At 35.9% G+C, this 22223-nt stretch overlaps 2 protein-coding genes across 11 annotated transcripts in view; both read left to right on the forward strand.

The window, feature by feature from the left end:
* LOC106076118 (uncharacterized) overlaps positions 1-11291 on the forward strand; it is a 16671-nt gene extending 5380 nt beyond the window's left edge. For 3 of the 10 annotated variants that reach the window (XM_056018842.1, XM_056018837.1, XM_056018843.1), the window contains exons 2-3: positions 8758-9584; positions 10099-11291. In XM_056018842.1, coding sequence (XP_055874817.1) covers positions 8800-9584; positions 10099-10273 — 960 coding nt within the window. In that variant the 5' untranslated portion in view covers positions 8758-8799 and the 3' untranslated portion in view covers positions 10274-11291. Of the gene's footprint in view, positions 1-883; positions 1776-2169; positions 4425-7989; positions 8048-8682; positions 9585-10098 lie in introns of those variants that run through there. The other 7 variants (XM_056018841.1, XM_056018836.1, XM_056018839.1 and 4 more) reach the window with 6 other exon arrangements.
* Positions 1-21522, forward strand: part of LOC106057826 (uncharacterized) — a 27027-nt gene extending 5505 nt beyond the window's left edge. Inside the window, exons 2-3 of the mRNA XM_013215189.2 lie at positions 14043-14866; positions 15334-21522. Of these exons, the coding sequence (XP_013070643.2) occupies positions 14082-14866; positions 15334-15508 (960 nt within the window). The 5' untranslated portion in view covers positions 14043-14081 and the 3' untranslated portion in view covers positions 15509-21522. The remainder of the gene's footprint in view (positions 1-14042; positions 14867-15333) is intronic.
* Positions 21523-22223: the final 701 nt, after the last annotated feature.

Here is a 22223-nt window from a genome sequence, read left to right on the forward strand (position 1 = left end):
CTCTACGGGAGTCATTTTTAGCCTGTTTTTACTAAAAGTGTTTCTGATACGACTAGGCAGCCAGGAAAAACCCGTTGGTATTGTGACAGGTACAAGTCTACCCTAGAGAAGTTTACGGTCAAGCTTATGGAATACAATGATGATCACTTTAATGCTTGTTAGGACACTCTTATTGATTTAATTAAACATAAAATAAAATGCGGCTTTGATTTGACTTGTAAGCATTTTATAAAAATTTATATATTTTTTGAACAAATAATTAAACAGCAAGCACACACACAAAAAAAAACACACACACACACACACATAAATATATATATATATATATATATATATATATATATATTATAAAATATATATAAGTAAAGTAACGTTCCCATTTTAGACCTTGCAGATGATGTTAAGGTCATCTGTTTGGTAAGCCGTAAACGAGCAGGGTGTCATGTGGCCAGCACTACGACAAACGCCTTTACTTTCCCCAACTAAAGTCCTGTACCCATTAGAGTTGGGTGGATTCAGGGGCGCCCGAAAAATCCCAAATTCAAATCCCAAATTTAAAATCACAGTCTTCACCAAGATTGGAACCCATGACCCAGGTTCGGTAGCCTATCTATCTATCTATCTTTATATATATACATACATGTTTATTGATCAAGATTAATACATTGTACCTTTGAATGAGACCTAGAAGAGGCCTGTACAGAAACAATACATAAACAAGATGAATTTTTCGAATCTATCTATCTATCTATCTATCTATCTATCTATCTATCTATCTATCTATCTATCTATCTATCTATCTATCTATCTATCTATCTATCTATCTATCTATCAATATATATATATATATGACCTTAATCATCTTCTATATATATATATATAGAGAGAGAGGCATACATGCTTATTGCTCAAGATTAATACATTGTAACTTTGAATGAGACTTAGAAGAGGCCTTTACAGAAACAATACATAAACAAGATGAATTCTTCAAATCAAACATACTTCGATTTGGATGATTCTTTTTTCGATACCGCAATGAAATTAGCCGTTGCGTTTACGGCATTCTATGGCATAGTAATTGTATTGGGAACTTTACTAAACCTCTGGTTGCTTCTTGCCATAGCCACTAGCCAAGAATTGAGGTCACGCATGCGCAATAAGCTTCTCATCAGCACATGTGTTCTCCATCTGTTGTTCTGCCTAGTTGAAGGTCCACTGCAGACTTCATTTTCCTTCTCTACCGATTACGGACACTTTTGCTTTCACTTTTACGCGACAGTTAACATTGAACTCATGCTGGACTTTGTGTCCAACTACACACTGCTTACAATGGTCATCGTATTTGTCCTGCAGCTGATGGACTTGAAGCTTAGCGTATGGCTGTCCAGCCTCGGGCAACGTCTTGTCACCGTAGGAGTTATTTTATTGCCCTGGGTCGCCTCGTTGATCACCATCCCTGCCATGATCATGGGTAGCGCCAAGGTTCGAATTACACCGGAATGCTCAATCCCGTACTCTTACGCTACCATGAGACTCCTGGACACTCTCTTGCCACTCTCGCTTGCCATAGTCATCACAGTAATGGCATTGCTGAAGAAGCGCAGAAGGTTCAGGGCCGGTTTTACATCTAGCGGAATGCAGGTGGAACTGTTAAGTCCTGGTCCAGAGATGGATGAAGCCAAGACGTATATTGCTGCGGTTGGTGTCGCATTGTGTTGTGATTCGATCATCGCCCTTTTAGAATTTGAGCTTAACTTTAAGTCCCACAAAACTCGGTAAGTAACTCAAAGGTTTAGTCCATATACCCTACACACAGTAAGTATACCAAGCAGATATATAAATAGATAAATAGATAGATAGATAGATAGATAGATAGATAGATAGATAGACAGATAGATAGATAGATAGATAGATAGATAGATAGATAGAAAGATAGATAGAGACAGACAAACAGATACAGATAGTAAGATAAGTAAGTAAGATACATTGATGGATGAAAAGATATATAGACAGACAGATAGAGAGAGAGAGATTGGATGCATGGATTGATGAATAGATAGGTAGAGATAGATAGACCAATGAAAAGATAGACTTATAGTGGGACAATGATGTGGATGTGCATGATAGATACAGATAAGACTAAACTAACTCGTATTTATTTTCTTACAGAATAATTGTTTGGTATATCGCTCTCACACTGGAATGCGCCAGACCTTTGTTTATGTTTTTTCCCTGGTTGATGTTTAAAGACGTCAGACAACGCTTGAAGTCATGGAAGCCATGGCTCCGACCTAAACCTGGAATAGAGTTAAGCGACGTCCAGAGTGGAGACACCCAAGCTTGATCTGCGTTTGTTGGCTGACAGTGTCCCGAAGTCATGAATAGAAAACATTATCTATATAAACACATAGTCAAAAATATAAATGATAACTATTGATAAGCTGATCTACAAAACAACGGAAATGTCAGCCGCTTAGTGTTGTGAGGTCTTTTATGGTTAATAAATGATAACTATTGATAAGCTGATCTACAAAACAATGGAAATGTCAGCCGCTTAGTGTTGTGAGGTCTTTTATGGTTAATAAATGATAACTATTGATAAGCTGATCTACAAAACAATGGAAATGACAGCCACTTAGTGTTGTTAGGTCTTTTATGGTTAATAAATGATAACTATTGATAAGCTGATCTACAAAACAATGGAAATGTCAGCCACTTAGTGTTGTGAGGTCTTTTATGGTTGACTTTTCAGCCTCGTATTTTGAGTACTTTTACAGATCATTTCTCTTTTATCATTTCTATCAAAACCTTTGCAAAGAATGAAATGCTCCCTCCAATGGTGTGTGGGGGTGGGGGCGGGGAGGGGGCCTCGCACGAGACTCATAACAACTATTTTTGAGAGAAGAAATAGCGAAACGGAAATAGCGAAACGGAAATAGCGAAACGGAAATAGCGGAAACGGAAATAGCGAAACGCGTCTTTGGTGTTACTACGTACTTAATAAAATGCAGATTTTTATTCGTTCCCTTTTTTTTTAAAAAAATGTTTTTTATTTCATTTGGGGCCTCAAAATTCATATTGCCTAGTGCCTCCAATTATCTATGCCTTGGTCTGATAAACAATAAGCGACGACTGTTTATTGAGAAAGGGGGCCAAATGTTTTATAGTCTAAAGCTCATGGCGTTAGACTCAGACGCACACACACACACACAACTGGCGATAGCAGAATAAGTTCATTTTATTTGTGTGTGTGTGTGTGTGTGTAATGTATGGGCGAATGTATGTGCGTGTGTCTGTGACTGTGTGTGTGTATGCACATTCATGTGCGTGCATCTGAGTGTATGCGTGTTTGAATGTGTAGCCTACGAGAGAGAAGCTGCTAAGGTCAAGATGAGTTCAATATTTCTTGTGTGTTGTTTTGCAAAAGGAAAAACAAAACTTTTTAATGTTAATATTATTTTAATTTAAATCATTTTCATTAATTTATTAAAGGCCTATTTGTTTTGTGATAATATAAATTAAAAAATAATTTTCCTATTAATAAATAAAATATATATCTTATTTGCATAATGTGTTTCGTATATTTGTTCATCCGAGTTTTTAAAGTCTAAATATGAACACACTGGTTTTTACAAAGCTTACTCTGTCTGTCTGTTAAAAAGTTGGTACACCTTATTTCTCCCACACAAACTATTGGATCAACCTGAAATTTCACACAATTATTTCTTTTACCTTTCAACACAAGAATCAATATAATAATTTACCTATTAATTAATTAACTGTTGGTAATTAATAAAATTTTCTTTGTTATCTCGAACAAGGGAAAGAAATTGTACTTTACTGAGGTGGTGGTATAAGCTTTATAGGTTGTCGCTTTAAAGTAAGTTTAAAACAGCCAATAGATAACTAAACAATCTTCTATTTTCATACACACCTCATTAGCAGAGTGGTTAGAATGTCGGCTTGAGAAGGCTTGGGTCATAAGTTCAAATTCAGGTCATTTCCACTTATTTTTTTTAACAAATGCTTTAAAAAAACGATTACGGTAAAATTCCCCCAGATATCCCTTCCCCACCCCCACATTTTCCCAGATAAGTGATAAGATTATGGCGTATTTAGAAAGCTAAAAGCATGAAATGTTTCTAACCGCACAGAATACACACTTAATGACATGACTGATAGAACAACACTTTGTATAAGCTTTCCTTTTTTTTCCCGAAAGGGGAATAAACGCTATTAGTTTTGTTTGGTCTGTCTGTCCGTCCGTCCCGTTTAGATCTTAGAAACTAGAAGAGAAAAAGAAAATCGGACATCATGATAGTTTAGATCATTCAAAGTTATGATGCAACGGCTTTTTTTTTCTTTTCCGAAAGTGAACCATCTAATGTTTATAATTATAGGCCTATATGCAAGCCGATTTTGTTTTTAAAAATGCACCACTTTTAAATGAAAAACTTTAGGGATGTAAGTTTTATACAAGATCACAGACTTTTTCATCCATACGTTCGCTCCTCGGTACAAAAAAAATTTGCATCTTAAGTCACATTTATTAACTAACTCATTGAATGGTATACTGATTCATATGTTTTTTTTTTTTTTTTTAATAATTAAATATGAACTTCTTATGAACCTGTTTAGTTGTGCGGGCTCATTTTTTTAAAAAATTTCCTAGTATGTCTACTCCAATATATAAATAAAAATATTTGGGAAAAGGTAGGTATATATTGGAGCAGTGGCGTCGCTGGAACGGGGTGGGGGCAGAGGGTTCGGCGTACCTAGGTCGACACCATTTTTCTGGGTGACAACCAATTTGGCAAAAGCAGACACATCGGAAAAGATAATAATAAAATGTCGAGATATATCTTGGAGTCGTGGCGTCACTGGGGGTGGGTGCGAGGGGTGCGGTCCGCACAGTTTAAACCCATTTTGGGGGTGACAACCAAGTTGGAAAAATTATAACTTGGCAAAAGCAGACACATTGGAAAAGACAATGATAAAATCTTTAGATATATGCCCAATATGCCTAGATACATCTAGATGGTGGTTTAATTGTATATGACACAGCACACCGTTATACCATTTGTGTCTTAAAGTATAACAAAAGAAACTTGTTTATATGATGTTAAGTCTGTTTATAATTTTTAGCGACCCCCGAAAGGAGAAAAGACGCTATTAGTTTTGTGCGAAATGTCTGTCCGTCTGTCCGTCTGACCGTCTGTCCGTCTGTCCGTCCGTCCCGTTTAGATCTCGTAAACTACAAAAGATATTGAAAATCCGACATCACAATATTTTAGACCATTCAAAGTTCTGATGCAACGGCTACTTTTTTTTTTCTGAAAGCGAAAAATCTAATTTTTAAAATCTGTTATGCAAGCAGTTTTTTAAAGAGAAAAAGCTAATTAGTATGCATTATAAGTTAGACCTAATTTAAAATGAAAAGTGATCTTATAAATTTCATTTTTCTGAACATTTTTTTTATTGCGGAAATATTTTTTTTTTTTTTTTGAGGATTCGAATAAGAGCTTGAGCCTTTTCACTTCATAAGATCTGTTAACCTTCTTTCTCCATTCTTATCTCTCATTTGTCTTTGATATAATTTCATTTGGATGTTCTTTCTGAAAATATTGAAGCCTGCCTTAGTGGACCTCTTCGGGGGTCGATTTTGAGTTTGTGTTTCCACACAAACTGTCTTTTGTAACCTTGTTATTAAATATTATTGTAAAATTTGCAATAATATTTGAATAAATGTCATAAACATTGTGATTTTACATTTGAGTAAAAAACAATAAAAGTAGGTAATTAGCTCACTGTCTTGATTCAACAAAAAAAAAACAAACTAACATGCAATAGTGTTTATTGGAACATATTTCAAGAAAATTTATGAGCTACCGCACTAGGTGCCACCGAAACTGTATCGGGAGGTTTCCATGCTGATCTTAGGTGATTAGCTAACGCTACTTTACTTATTCCAGAAGAGTATGAAGTGTCTTATTAAATGTTGCACTGTTTGCTTTTATGTAAACATTAACGCCAAATTGATTTTTAAAATTACTTTACACGGTCAAGACAAGACTAAGGCTTTAATATATTTCTGGTTGGCGAATTTGATGGGGCCGCCTCTGGGATTGTGTGATAACACAAAATCTCTTTGTAATCTTGTTTAAAGTATTTTCATGTTTTTCTTGTTATATATATATATATATATATATTTGCTAATAGTTAAGTTACCTTACTTTCTAGATACTTGATTGTTTCAACATTTTTAAAATTTTAGTCAGTGATTTTAGTACATTGTTCCTCTAATAGTCAATGGTCATTGTGATATACTTGGTTATAACTGTCATTGACCTCCAGTCCTGCTGGTTCTAGATGCTTCTTCCAGTTGTCTAGTGCATTTCGCGATTGTTAGACGCGTCTTGACTCAATATAATAAGGTCATCATCTACTGTCCCATTTTTGTCATGTCTTTTTTTAAAGGAAACCTCAGAATTTGCGCTATTCAGTTTTAGCTTTATCATCATAGGAATCCTTGGGCCTTAGGCCTCTTTTCTTTGCCTCTTTTTGGGGCTTTATGTGCCTCTTTTATGGGCCATCTTGCCTCTTTTGTGGGCTTTTTTTTTTTTTTATAATATGTTTTTATTTGTAAGTTATCATAATTCACAAGTATGAAATCATAAACAATTTTAACATTGATTAACCTAAAAATATAATAACAGTAATGTAATAAGGTCATCATTTATTAATCTACTTTTGGTCATGTCTTTACAGAATATAATAAGGTCATCATTATCTATTCTTTTTTTGGTCATGTCTTTACTGAATATAATAAGGTCATCATTATCTATTCCTTTTTGGTCATGTCTTTACTCAATGTAATAAGGTCATCATTATCTAATCCTGTTTTGGTCATGTCATGTACTAACGCGATCAGAGTAAAGAAAAAAAAGTCACGCTGTACACCCCCCCTCTCCAAACATTTCAGTTACTAAGAGATAGTAGTACTCATGGATGTCAAAGCTGTGTATTATACCCAAGATCTCTCTCTATATATTTTTTATATGGGAAAGATTACATTCTAAAGTTTTGGACGATATCCACTAAACTGGCTTTTCAACAATTTCGTACTGCTACAATGTGTTGATGTATTTTGTTACGTAACATACTGATTTATATCAATTCGGATTTCGGATATGTACACTAAATTAAAGTGTTCCTGTTGACATCTTAAATATGTTTCATCTCTTCTAAATCTAGATCTATCTACGGAGGCTTTCGTTGTTACGAAATATCTGAAATGTAATCTACACATTTTATTCATTTTATGCTTACAAACGTGTAAATCGTTTCATTGGTTTTTTGCTAAATGTCAGAACCGAACAAAAAGGACCGCACCCTTATCAAATGCGAAAACATATTTTGGATATATCTTAGACTTAAGTCTACTTTGACTTAGATCCTCCTCCAGCGTTCTCTCATAGGGTGGCGAATTCTTTCCAAATAGATCGGTCGTAATCGATTTCCACAACTTTTTCCTGGCTAGTGCCTACGGATTTAAGGTCCTCTAAGAAAGACGTGACGCCGTGTTAAACTTCTTCAGCTCTGTTTTCGCATTCCTCTTTTCGACCTTCAGGAATCTATTGATTGAAGAGCTTATTAAATTACTTTTTAGACAACTATTGTGCATTGTCTTCCAAGTCTAAGTTTAAAGACCTAGATCTATATCATTGAACTTATTCTATAAAAAAAGCTGTTTATTAAATTTTACATTGCTATAAGTTTATTGATAGATTATCTTAGCTTCGATTATATTTTTACGTAAATCTATTATAGAGTACTTATAGATTCTAAATCTAAGAGTAGACCTACATCTACACCTAGATCTTTAGAATTAGATCTAGATATAGACTAGATCTTTAAAAGTTCTACGTGTAATAAACGAATCAATAAATACTTTGTACCTTATCCAATGCCCTCTGGTCTAATTGGTAGAATGGTTCGATTAAGAAGCTGAATGTGTTAACAGCAAGAGTTCGACACCCAATTTGAGGTAAAACAAAAATAATTTTTAATAATATTTTATTTTATTGTAAGAAGCACAATGGAGGTATTGTTTTTTATAAATGTAATTTTTGTTAGATCATTCGGAGTTCAGTTAATTACAATACTTATTACAATTTCACAGGTTTCCTCTTATGTGTACACCTAGTGGCCTTCATAAAATATACCATTTCATCGGTGGCGTATCTAGGGTGGGGGGAGGGGGGGGGTTAAAATTTGACCTTCAGATTTAAGGATAAATTCATCCTAGCCAAAAACCTGCCGCAGGACTGCAAAGGGGCGGGGGGGATGTCAGCTGGCAGGGTATATACCCGGGACCATCGAGATTCAGCCATCCGAACGACAGTCCAGTTCGCATTCTTATGACCAGAAATATTTCTTTCACGTGCTCTAAGGGAGTTAATTATCAGCAAGTCTATTACTAAAAGAGGTTTTGATACGTCATGGCAACCACCGAAAAATTCATTGCGTATTGTAAATGGCACATAGGAATTTAACAATGATCACTTCTATGCTTTGTGATGACAAGCTAATCGATTTTAATTACTCAAACATGTGGGAAAAAGCGGCTTTGATTTGACTTGCAAACTTTTTATATATTTTTTTTTTACTAATTATTAACAGAGCATAGATGCCTTTTATAAGTATTACATATACACATGTTTTATTGCTGAAGATTAATACATTGTAACTTTGAAGGAAACTTAGAAGAAGCCATTACAGAAACAAGACATAAACAAGATGAATTTTTCAAATCAAACATACTTCGCTTTGGAAGTTGATGATACCTTAAGCAAATTAGACATTGCGCTTACGGCATTCTATGGCATAGTGATGTTATCGGGTACTTTACTAAACCTCTGGCTTCTTCTAGCCATAGCCACTAGCCAAGAATTAAGGTCACGCATGCGCAATAAGCTTCTCATCAGCACATGTGTTCTCCATCTGCTGCTCTGCCTAGTGGAAGGTCCATTGCAGACGACTTTTGCTTACTCTAACGAACACGTGTGCTCTCATTTTTACGCGGCAATTAACACTGAACTTATGCTGGACTTTGTGTCCAACTACACTCTCCTTACAATGGTCATCGTATTTGTTCTTCAGTTGATGGACTTAAAGCTTAGCGTGTGGCTATCCATGCTAGGGCAACGGCTTGTCACCGTAGGAGTTATTTTATTGCCCTGGGTCGCCTCGTTGATCACCATCCCTGCCATGATCATGGGTAGCGCCAAGGTTCGAATTACACCGGAATGCTCAATCCCGTACTCTTACGCTACCATGAGACTCCTGGACACTCTCTTGCCACTCTCGCTTGCCGCAGTCATCACAGTGGTGGCAGTGCTGAAGAAGCGCAGAAGGTTCATGGCCGGTTTTACATCTAGCGGAATGCAGGTGGAACTGTTAAGTCCTGGTCCAGAGATGGATGAAGCCAAGACGTATGTTGCTGCGGTTGGTGTCGCATTGTGTTGTGATTCGATCATCGCCCTTTTTGAATTTGAGATTAACTTTGAGTCCCACAAAACTCGGTAAGTAACGCAAAGGCTTAGTCCAATAAACCCTACACACAGTAAGTAGACTAAGCAGATAAATAAATAAATAAATAAATAAATAAATATATATATATATATATATATATATATATATATATATATAGATAGATAGATAGATAGATAGATAGATAAAGAAACAAAGCCAAACAGATACAGAGAGAGAGATTGAATACATAGATGGATGAAAAGAATTATATATATATATATATATATATATATATATATATATATATATATATATATATATATATATATATATATATATATATAGATAGATAGATAGATAGATAGATAGATAGATAGGTAGATAGATAGATAGATAGGTAGATAGATAGATTGATTGATAGATCGATAGATTGATTGAATGATTGATTGATTGATTGATTGATTGAATGACTAATGAAAAGATAGACCTATAGTAAGACAAATAGTTTGTCATAGATGATTAATATAGATAAAACAAAACTTATACGTATTTATTTTCTTACAGAATCATTGTTTTCTATATCGCCATCACCCTGGAATGCGCCAGACCTTTGTTTATGTTTTTTCTCTGGTTGATGTTTAAAGACGTCAGACAACGCTTGAAGTCCTGGAAGCCATGGCTCCGACCTAAACCTGGAATAGAGTTAAGCGACGTCCAGAGTGGACACACCCAAGCTTGATCTGCGTTTGTTGGCTGACAACAGTGTCCCGAAATCATGAATAGAAAACATTATATACATTAACACATCTTATCTTATCTTATATAATACACACGTTACTTCCAATATGAAGGTGATTACGTCCCACGCGACATGCATTTAGTAATGCATTATAACCAATGACCTAAATTCTGCTAAGTCACTGGTTTTCCTGGCTAGCTCAGGCAACCCATTCCATGCTCTAATTCCACTAGAAAAACGAAACAATGAAAATGTCAGCCACTTAGTGTTGTGAAGTCTTTAATGGTTGATCTTTCAACCTCATTCTCAGAGTAGTTTTACAGATCATTTCTCTTTTTTTCATTTCTACCAAAACCTTTGTAAAGAATGAAATGTTGCCTTCGATTGGTGAGGGCCTCGCACGAGACTCAAAACAACTATTTTTTTACAGAAGAAATACCGAAACGCGTCCTCAGTGTTACTCTGGTAGTTCATTACACTTTTAATAAAATGCAGAAATTAATTTTTTTCCCTTTTTTAAAAAAAATGTTTTTATTTCATTTGGGGCCTCAAAATTCATATAACCTAGTGCCTACAATTATTTAATGCCGGCCATGGCCCGATGAACAATAAGCGGCGACTGTTTATTGAGATTGCGGGCCAAATGTTTTATAGTCTAAAGTTCATGGCCTTAGACGCACACACACACAAGTGGCGACAGCAAGAATGAGTTCTTTTTATTGTGTGTGTGTGTAAACTCACTGTAAACGTATGTGTGAATGTATGTGTGTGTCTGTCTGTGTGTATGCACATTTATGTGTGTGCATCTGAGCCTATGTGTGTTTGAATGTGTAGCCTAAGAAAGCGAAGCTGTTAAGGTCAAGAGGATTTTGTTTGTGTTGTTTGGTAAACAACACTTTTTATGTAAATATTTTAATTTAAATAGTTTTAATTAATTTATTAAAGGCCTATTTGTTTTTTTGATAATATAAATAAAAAGTAATTTTCCTATTAATAAATAAAATATATATCTTATATGCATACTGTGTTTCGTGTCTGTTTATCCGAGTTTTTAAAGTCTAAATATGAACACACTGGTTTCTATTTCAAATGTCAATGTTTTGCAGATAACTCTAAATAGCTATTTTTTTAAAATTATCCGTGTACAGAATATAAGACGTGATATGTATTAAAAAGTATATGATATAATTTTTTTTTCATTTTTTAGCACTGCAAATCAATTTCTGTAAGATTTTTCGCCTGTAACGCAAGATGATTTTTACAAAGCTTACTCTGTCTGTCTGTTAAAAAGTTGGTACACCTTATTTCTCCCACACAAAATATTGGATCAACCTGAAATTTCACACAATTATTTCTTTTACCTTTCAACACAAGAATCAATATAGTAATTTACCTACTAGTTAATTAACTATTGGAAATTAATAATTTTGTTTGTTATCTCGAACAAGGGAAAGAAATTGTACTTTACTGAGGTGGTGGTATAAGCTGAATTAGTCCGTTTTATAGGTCGTCGCTTTAAAGTAAGTTTAAAACACCCAATAGATAACTAAACAATCTTCTATTTTCATACACACCTCACTAGCAGAGTGGTTAGAATGTCGGCTTGAGGAGGATTGGGTCATAAGCTCAAATTCAGGTTATTTCAGTTCTTTTTTAAAACAAATGCTTAAAAAAAACACGATTACTGTAAAATTCACCCAGATATCCCTTCCTCACCCCCACATTTTCTCAGATAGGTGATACAATTATAGCGTATTGAGAAAGCTAAAAGTATGAATATTGAGAAAGCTAAAAGTATGAATATTGAGAAAGCTAAAAGTATGAATATTGAGAAAGCTAAAAGTATGAATATTGAGAAAGCTAAAAGTATGAATATTGAGAAAGCTAAAAGTATGAATATTGAGAAAGCTAAAAGTATGAATATTGAGAAAGCTAAAAGTATGAATATTGAGAAAGCTTAAAGTACGAACTATTTCTAACCTCAAAGATTACAAACTTAATGACATGACTGATAGAACAATACTTCGTTTAAGCTTTGATTTTGCTTTTTTTTCCCCGAAAGGGGAATAAACGCTATTAGTTTTGTTTGGTCTGTCTGTCCGTCCGTCCGTCCCGTTAAGATTTCAGAAACTAGAAGAGAAAATGAAAATCGGACATCATGATATTTTAGATCATTCAAAGTTCTGGCAAAGGCTTTTTTTTTTCTTTTCTGAAAGTGAACCGTCTAATTTTTAAAATTTAATGCCTGTATGCAAGCAGGTAAAAAAAAATACACCACTTTAAAATGAAAAAATATTAGGGATGTAAGTTTTTTGAAACGCGTCTTTACTCAATGTAAGAAGATCATCATTATCTATTCCTGTTTTGGTCATGTCTTTACTCAATGTAATAAGGTCATCATTATCTATTCCTGTTTTGGTCATGTCTTTACTCAATGTAATAAGGTCATCATTATCTGTTCCTTTTTTTGGTCATGTCTTGACTCAATATAATAAGGTGATCATTATCTATTCCTGTTTTGGTCATGTCTTAAATCAATGTAATAAGGTGATCATTATCTATTCCTGTTTTGGTCATGTCTTTACTCAATGTAATAAGGCGATCATTATCTATTCCTGTTTTGGTCATGTGCTAACGCGATCAGAGTAAAGAAAAAAAAAGTCACGCTGTACAACCCCCCCCCCCTCTCCAAACAATTTCAGTTACTAAGAGATAGTAGTACTCATGGATGTCAAAGCTGTGTATTAACCCAAGATCTCTCTCTCTATTTTTTTATATGGGAAAGATTACATTCTAAAGTTTTGGACGATATCCACTGAACTGGGTTTTCAACAATTTCGTACTGTTACAATGTGTTGATGTATTTTGTTACGTAACATATTGATTTATATCAATTCGGATTTCGGATATGTACAATAAATTAAAGTGTTTAAAAGTTCTACGTGTAATAAACGAATCAATATATACTTTGTACCTTATCCAATGCCCGCTGGTCCAATTGGTAGAATGGTTCGATTAAGAAGCTGAATGTGTCAACAGCAAGAGTTCGACACCCAATTAGAGGTAAAACAAAAATAATTTTTAATAATATTATATTTTATTGTGAGTTGCACAATGGAGGTATTGTCTTTTATAAATGTATTTTTTGTTAGATCATTCGGAGTTCAGTTAATTACAATACTTATTACAATTTCACAGGTTTCCTCCTATGTGTACACCTAGTGGCCTTCATAAAATATACCAATTCATCGGTGGCGTATCTAGGGTGGGGGGAGGGGGGTTCAAATTTGACCTTCAGATTTAAGGATAAATTCAGTCTAGCCAAAAACCTGCCGCAGGACTGAAAAAGAGGGGGGGGTGGCAGCTGGCAGGGTATAAACCAAGGACCATCGAGATTCAGACATCCGAACGACAGTCCAGTTCGCATACCATGCGACCAGAAATATTTCTTTCACCTGCTCTAAGGCAGTTAATTATCAGCATGTCTGTTACTAAGGGGGGTTTCGATACGACATGGCAACCACGGAAAAATCCTTTGCGTATTGTAAATGGCACATAGGAATTTAACAATGATCACTTCTATGCTTTGTGATGACAAGCTAATCGATTTTAATTACTCAAACATGAGAGAAAAAGCGGCTTTGATTTGACTTGCAAGCATTTTATATATTTTTTTTTTACTAATTATTAAGAGAGCATAGATGCCTTTTATAAGTAGTACATATACACATGTTTTATTGCTCAAGATTAATACATTGTAACTTTAAAGGAAACTTAGAAGCCAGTACAGAAACAAGACATAAACAAGATGAATTTTTCAAATCAAACAAACTTCGCTTTGGAAGTTGATGATACCATAAACAAATTAGACATTGCGCTTACGATATTCTATGTCATAGTCATGGTATCGGGAACCTTACTAAACCTCTGGTTGCTTCTTGCCATAGCCACTAGCCAAGAATTAAGGTCACGCATGCGCAATAAGCTTCTCATCAGCACATGTGTTCTCCATCTGCTGCTCTGCCTAGTGGAAGGTCCATTGGAGACGACTTTTGATTACTCTAACGAACACTTGTGCTCTCATTTTTATGCAGCAATTAACATTGAACTTATGCTGGACTTTGTGTCCAATTACACACTCCTTACAATGGTCATCGTATTTGTTCTTCAACTGATGGACTTAAAGCTTAGCGTGTGGCTATCCATGCTACGGCAAAGGCTTGTCACCGTAGGAGTCATTTCATTGCCCTGGGTGGCCTCGTTGATTACCATCCCTGCCATGGTCATGGGTAGCGCCAAGGTTCGAATTACACCGGAATGCTCAGTCCCGTACTCTCACGCTACCATGAGACTCCTGGACACTCTCTTGCCACTCTCGCTTGCCGCAGTCATCACAGTGGTGGCAGTGCTGAAGAAGCGCAGAAGGTTCAGGGCCGGTTTTACATCCAGCGGAATGCAGGTGGAACTGTTAAGTCCTGGTCCAGAGATGGATGAAGCCAAGACGTATGTTGCTGCGGTTGGTGTCGCATTGTGTTGTGATTCGATCATCGCCCTTTTTGAATTTGAGCTTAACTTTGAGTCCCACAAAACTCGGTAAGTAACGCAAAGGCTTAGTCCAATATACCATACACACAGTAAGTAGACTAGGCAGATAAATAAATAAATAAACAATATAGATAGATAGATAGATAGATAGATAGATAGATAGATAGATAGATAGATAGATAGATAGATAGATAGATAGATAAAGAAACAAAGCCAAACAGATACAGAGAGTGAGATTGAATACATAGATGGATGAAAAGAATGATAGATAGATAGATAGATAGATAGATAGATAGATAGATAGATAGATAGATAGATAGATAGATTGATTGATTGATTGATTGATTGATAGATAGATGGATAGATTGATTAAATGATTGATTTATTGATTGAATGAATGATTGATTGATTGATTGAATGACTAATGAAAAGATAGACCTATAGTAAGACAAATAGTTTGTCATAGATGATTAATATAGATAAAACAAAACTTATACGTATTTATTTTCTTACAGAATCATTGTTTTCTATATCGCCATCACACTGGAATGCGCCAGACCTTTGTTTATGTTTTTTCCCTGGTTGATGTTTAAAGACGTCAGACAACGCTTGAAGTCCTGGAAGCCATGGCTCCGACCTAAACCTGGAATAGAGTTAAGCGACGTCCAGAGTGGACACACCCAAGCTTGATCTGCGTTTGTTGGCTGACAACAGTGTCCCGAAATCATGAATAGAAAACATTATATACATTAACACATCTTATCTTATCTTATATAATACACACGTTACTTCCAATATGAAGGTGATTACGTCCTACGCGTAATGCATTTAGTAATGCATTATAACCAATAACCCATGGGCGTAGCCAGGATTTTTTTTCGGGGAGGGTTTTGGGGGGGGGGGGATTCCCCCCCCCCGACATCCCCCCCTCCCGGCGAAAAAAAATATATATGTGTGTGTGTGTGTGTGTGTACATAATTAATCTTTACTACATTCTGACCCTTTCGGAAGACGTTTATTAATTATTGTAGACTCCCCGCCCTTGCTAGCAAGGGGGTCTGGGGGAGTTCGTAGCGCTCCCACAGCGCGGGGCGAAGCAAGCTGTTTCCGCAACTCTTATTTTTATCTACAGTGCATTATGTTGCTATTAAAAAGTTTTATTTCAAAAACCTAATGTGCTATTCTTACTGACTTAGACCCTCTTGCGCCGTTCATTTTGTCGGAAAACATGTCCCGCAAAACCTCATGCGACGCTCTGTCACAACCTTACTAAGGATTCGACTCCCAGTTCGGCATATGATTTCTTTGATTTAGACCCGATCTCTATGACTGACTCCTAAAATCTGTCTTAGCCATCTTTGTTGCGACATATTTAATGATTTTCAATATCGGCAGAAGACTATTCACACTTAATTAATGGAGCCCAAGCCACTGGTAGAAATGTGTAACCTTTCTTGACTACGCTCCTGGAATTACATGCCTGTATTTTGTTCCCCTGGCCATCCAATGATTAAATCAGAACAATCTGGTATAAACTTTGTCACATGTCAATTAGGAGTGAGTCTGGTGTGAATGTACACTTTGGTTTCTTATAGTTATACTGTTTTTTGTTTGGTGTAATGCACAAATTGTAAGACAAATTTCCTGACGGATAATAAAGATTATTATTATTATTATTATTATTTCGCTTTAGATTTTATATCGAAAAGGAAAGTTTTTTCGTCAAATCATCTGTTGAGGGGTTTTAAACTAAAAAATCTGTTTGTATTTTTTTTGTTTTGTTTTTAATTCAAAACCCCATTTAGCTACGATCATAGAATTTGGTGACTGTAGTTTGCTTTAAAATAATATTGAAGAGAGAGGTTTTCAACTCGAAACGCTCTGTAGGGGAATTTTAAACTCAAAACCATCAGGAGGGGTTTTAAACTTTAAAGATAAAGCCATCTGGAGGAGGGGGATTTAAACTCAAAACCCCTTTGGCTACGCTCATAGATTTTATAGTGTGTAATTTGCTTTTTTTTATATTGAAGAGGTACTTTTTTTAGCTTCAAACCCCAACTGGAAGGGGGAGGGGGGTTAAACTCAAAACCCCTTTGGCTACGCTCATAGAATTTTGAGTGTGTAATTTGCTTTTTTTATATTGAAGATGGGGTTATCGTAAATTTTGGATGGGGTTTTAAAATCAAAATCTTCCTCAACTGTGCTGTTGGAATTTGGGGATTGTTGTTTGCATTGTTTTTGTTTTATTTTATAGAAGAGGGGGATTTAACTGCAAAAACCTCTGGTAGGGGGTTTAAAATTCAAAACCCTTGTAGGGGGTTTTAAACTCAAAGCCCCCTGGTACAGGGATTTGTATCTCAAAACCCCCTGATAGGTTTTTTTTTAAATCTCAAAACCCCCTGGTAGGGGGATTTAAACTCAAAACCCCCTGGTAGCGGGTTTTTAACTCAAAACTGCCTCGGCTGTGCTGTGGTAAGTGATGATTTAGTATTAAAATCTCACCTAAAATAAACAAAATGAAAGCAAATATCAGTCACTTAATTCCGTCCCCCCCCCCGCGCCATTTCGGGGGGGGGGGTTGAACCCCAAGAACCCCCCCCTGGCTACGCCCATGAATAACCTAAATTCTGCTAAGTCACTGGTTTTCCTGGCTAGCTCAGGTAACACATTCCATGCTCTAATTCCACTAGAAAAACGAAACAATGAAAATGTCAGCCACTTAGTGTTGTGAAGTCTTTTATGGTTGACCTTTTAGCCTCGTTCTCAGAGTAGTTTTACAGATCATTTCTCTTTTTTTCATTTCCACCAAAACCTTTGTAAAGAATGAAATGTTGCCTTCTATTGGTGGGGGTCTCGCACGAGACTCAAAACAACAATTTTTTTTTTACAGAAGAAATACCGAAACGCGTCTTCAGTGTTACTCTGGTTGTTCATTACACTTTTAATAAAATGCAGAATTTAATTTTTTTCCCTTTTTTAAAAAAATGTTTTTATGTCATTTGAGGCCTCAAAATTCATATAGCCTAGTTCCTCCAATTATCTAATGCCGGCCATGGCCCGATGAACAATAAGCGGCGACTGTTTATTGAGTTGGCGGGCCAAATGTTTTTTAGTCTAAAGTTCATGGCCTTAGACGCACACACACACACACAAGTGGCGACAGCAAGAATGAGTTCTTTTTATTGTGTGTGTGTGTAAACCAGTGGCGTAGCTAAAGTATATGATGCCTGGTGCGGTACCTCATCATAATGCCCCCCCCCAAAAAAAAAAAAAAAAAAAACACTAACTAATTAATAACATTGCAAAACCTTACTTTTTTGTTCAAAATAATATGCATTCATTAATCAAATATTGTTAATTCACTTTTACATAAACATACTACAAATGAATTTTACGCGCTTTCTTGCTGGCAAAAGTTTCAATAATTTTATCGAAATCAATTTTTACCGCCAGCTTTTGTTCAAAGGACAAAATGGCCAAATTAGTGAGTCGTTAATTTGTCATCGTTGATCGCAAGTAATTCTTGATCAGTTTAAGTTTGGAAAAACTTCTCTCGCATGTAGCAACGCTTACCGCAATAGTCAAAAATATGCGAATCATGATGACGATATTGGGGACTGAATCATCTAGCTGATATTTTTTTTTGAAGAGCTCAACAGGTCCTTGTTTTGGAAGTGCGGAGGCTCCTGATGAAACTGTGACAAACCGTTGAAGTCTCTTTCGCTCCAGCAGAAGTTCGTTTTTATCAATGTCGCTAGGAGTACTATCGAGAATGATTTCGACCTGAGGATTCAATAGCTGGGAAGGCGACAAAAATTCATATCTATCTGCTACATCATGAAGTTGCTCGAATCGGGTGATTATTTCTTGAACAATCCTGTCCAAGGTAGAATAAATTTCCCTTCGTAGCTCTTCTTTGTGTGTAAGTACAGAGTCGTCACTTTTCTCACCAGGCATCTTTTTCTTATGGCCAATACGTTTTTGAGGTTCTGTACTGATTCTCAGTTCTGAGCACACGCTTTCGGCAAAGGTAATGCTGGCTTCAGCGATGGCCTCTCGATTACTACTTTAAAATGTCTCCAATTTTTTTAGTTTGAGTGATCAGTCTCGAATAGACAATCCTTGTTTTTGAAGGTAGACTTGCGTATCATTAATTTCAGTTAATACAGGAGCCCAAAATCCAAGATAGGTGAGAAAATTAAAAGACTGAATAGCAACCAATAATCTACCTGCTTCAGATCTAGCCGATGAATTTTCCTCTCTGCTAGTTAATGTCTCCAGAGTTTCTATAATTTTAGAAAATTTATCCCTAATCATCTTGACGGCTTCTCCTCTGGCGCTCCAGCGGGTCTCAACTAAACGTTTAAGGCTAGTTCCGGTTATTTTCATGAGGATATCCCAGCTGTGTGTTGAAGTTGAGAAAAAGGTGTGTAAACGGTCCAGTGTACCAAAAAAATTTTTACCGAATTGACTTCAGCTTCAGCAGCTCGAATTCCTGCTAAATTAAGAGAATGGTTTGAGCAGGCAATGAATAGTGCTTTGGGATTGACTTCTAGAATACGTTTTTGGACACCCTAGTTTTGACCTTTCATGACCGCAGCATTATCATAGCCTTGACCCCTGCAGTCCATTATGTCTAAGCCATCCGAACGCAGTTTCTCTAGAATCATTTCAGCGATTTCAGCAGCATGCTTGTCCTTTGTGTCGATGAAGTCAATAAAAGACTCACGAACTTGCACCCCGTCATTATCCATGACAACGTACCGTAAAATTTATTTCGGAAGTTTGATCCAGCTTTGAGATGTCAGGTGTACTGTCAAAAATAATAGAGAAATATTTGGCTTGTTTTACTTGCTGATTCCCCAATATTGTAATAAATTCATTTTGTATTTGTGGAGACATGTATGTATTCGGTCTGGAACAAAGCTTAGTTTGAAGCACATACTCCCTCAAGAGTGGATCGGACTTTGATAGTAATTTTACTAACTCCAATACTCCAAGAAATTGCCTTGATTTTGCCCTTCCAACACTTCTTCTGCTCGCTCGCGATGCCCACGAAGTGCCAGATTTTGCTTTGAGAGAAAACGAATGATGTCCAAGATTCTCTTCAGGTAGTCTCTCCAGGTTTTCGTCTCTTGTATAATCAAATCTTGGGCCTTGTCAATACCCTACTCTCAGGCGAACTTCAAGCTCCCCCCAAGCAAGCGATGACTGAATGTGAGTTCTGCTGGTCTCATGTTTTTCTATTTTCGGGGATAACCTCCACCAATCATTGAATCCATCTTTGGATTTAAATGAAGATTTGGTACTTGATCTTGTTGAGAAGAGTATGCAGGGGAAGCAAAATAAGGATTCTTTTTTTTGGCGAATAACACATCCACTTTCTAAGAACTTTCTCGCCGTTTGACATTTACCGGAAAAAACTAACCTTTGGAAGCTTTCTAGCCTTTCCTTTTGCTGATTCTTGATGTCTATACACCTCTCTGAATTTGCTGTCCATACGCTGAACTGTTTCAGATCCTTGAGTGGCAAGGTGTATGCGAATATTATCTGTGATGACATCAGGCCAATCTCCAATGTCGTTCAGTCTAGAGTTTATTATCCTGCTTTCTGTATTGTTTACACTGTCTGATGGTTCAGCTTCTTCAGTATGAATATTTGAGGAGTGTACTAAAGACATGCTTGTGTGCTGTCCTTTAGTCTCTAGAACCTGCGGTATTGAAGTATTTTCTTCTTTTTCATCATTCAGGATGTCGGCCTCATCATTTTTTTCTGGATTCAATGATAACCGTCTCATCTTGCTTTGTTGCTTTTAATTGTTCAGTTATTTCATACACAATAACAGCATGCGCAATATGTAACAGATTTTCACCCTCTAGACTCAATATCTAGATTAAACTAATGGACTAAACAATGAAGTAAAAAAAGGTTGGCCAATCTTATTCTTCTTCTTTATATTACAGAGCATTGATCAGTGTAGTAACAACATGTACCGTGTGTCCGAAATAAATCTAGTAAATTACATTCAAACTGTTCTATAGCTTACATTGTATTGAAGAAATAGTTTCGGAGATGAAATAGAATAGCGACATGACTAGTTTATAAATCGTTAGTTCATGTTTAAAATACAGTTTATGTTTGTTCGTGTCCATATAATTAGTCGTTTTTACTGAAACGCTCAGGGAAATAGGAAATTAATACACACTGGGGGAATTTTGGTGCCCCTCTCCACTTGGTGCCCTGTGCGTCCCTACCACCCGCACATTGGTAGCTACGCCACTGGGTACTATCTCTTCGTTCACATATACTTTACTATTTCTTTGTAGCTTACGTAATGTAAACAATATTGATAGAAAAAAAAGCAAGGTTACAAGAGAGTTTGTGTGGAAACACAAACTCAGAATCGGCCCCCCGAAGTAGTTCACAGAGGCAGGTTTCAATATTTTCAGCATGTACATCAGAAGCAATAGGATATTTGTCTCTTTCGTGGGTTGCAAAGAAGGAGATGAGGCCAACTGTGTCCTACAGTTTTAGAACGATTTACAATATGCTTCTGTATTGCCTTTTTATATTTGTACTATGTCTTATAGTTACTTTTTGTTTGGTTTATCTTGTTATTCATAGATGCTGCTACCTTTTTTATGTTTGTCTCGCTGATTTACATCTGTTAAGTTGATATTTTCATTAAATGCACATGCGGCTGACTTCATTGTTTCTACAAAGCTTATATCAACCCACTCTGTCTGTCTGTCTGTGTGGAAAAGGTTGTACACATTATTTCTACCTCACCCAATCTCGGATCAAGCTGAAATTTTCCATAACTATTTCTTTTCACTTTCAACACAAGATTCAAGAATTATTTTTAACCAATTAGTTAATTAACTATTGTTAATTAAATATTTTGTTTGGTATCTCAAACAAGGGAAAGAAATTGTACTCGACTTAAGTGGTGTATGAGCTGAATTAGTCCCTTTTATTGATCTTCGAGTTAGTCTTAGTGCATACAACATGAAAAAAATAGTACTAGACTATGGAAACAGTAGATAGCTATGCAATCTTTATATTCAGATGCTATCCACTATATGCTGTTTTATTGTTAGTCTAGATCTATTACAAATTTAATTACATGACTGATCTAAAATAATTGATACAGGTACGCTTAATATAAGCTTTGTTTTTGAAAAAAAAGTATTTAAAAAAATATTTTCTTGTGATTAACGTAATGTTTGTTCCCTGCTTTGTAACCCTTACTATTATTACCCACCGACTACCCCCATTGATTCGTTCCCAGGCTATATATTGTTTTGTTTTCGGTTGCAAGTGACCCTCCCATTTTAAAATAAAAATATCGACAATAAATTGGTATAAAGTTAAACGCTACCCCATACATTCCTATGGCAAGCTA

This window comes from Biomphalaria glabrata, chromosome 2 (genome assembly GCF_947242115.1).
Source record: "Biomphalaria glabrata chromosome 2, xgBioGlab47.1, whole genome shotgun sequence".
Taxonomy (NCBI): Eukaryota; Metazoa; Mollusca; class Gastropoda; family Planorbidae; genus Biomphalaria; species Biomphalaria glabrata.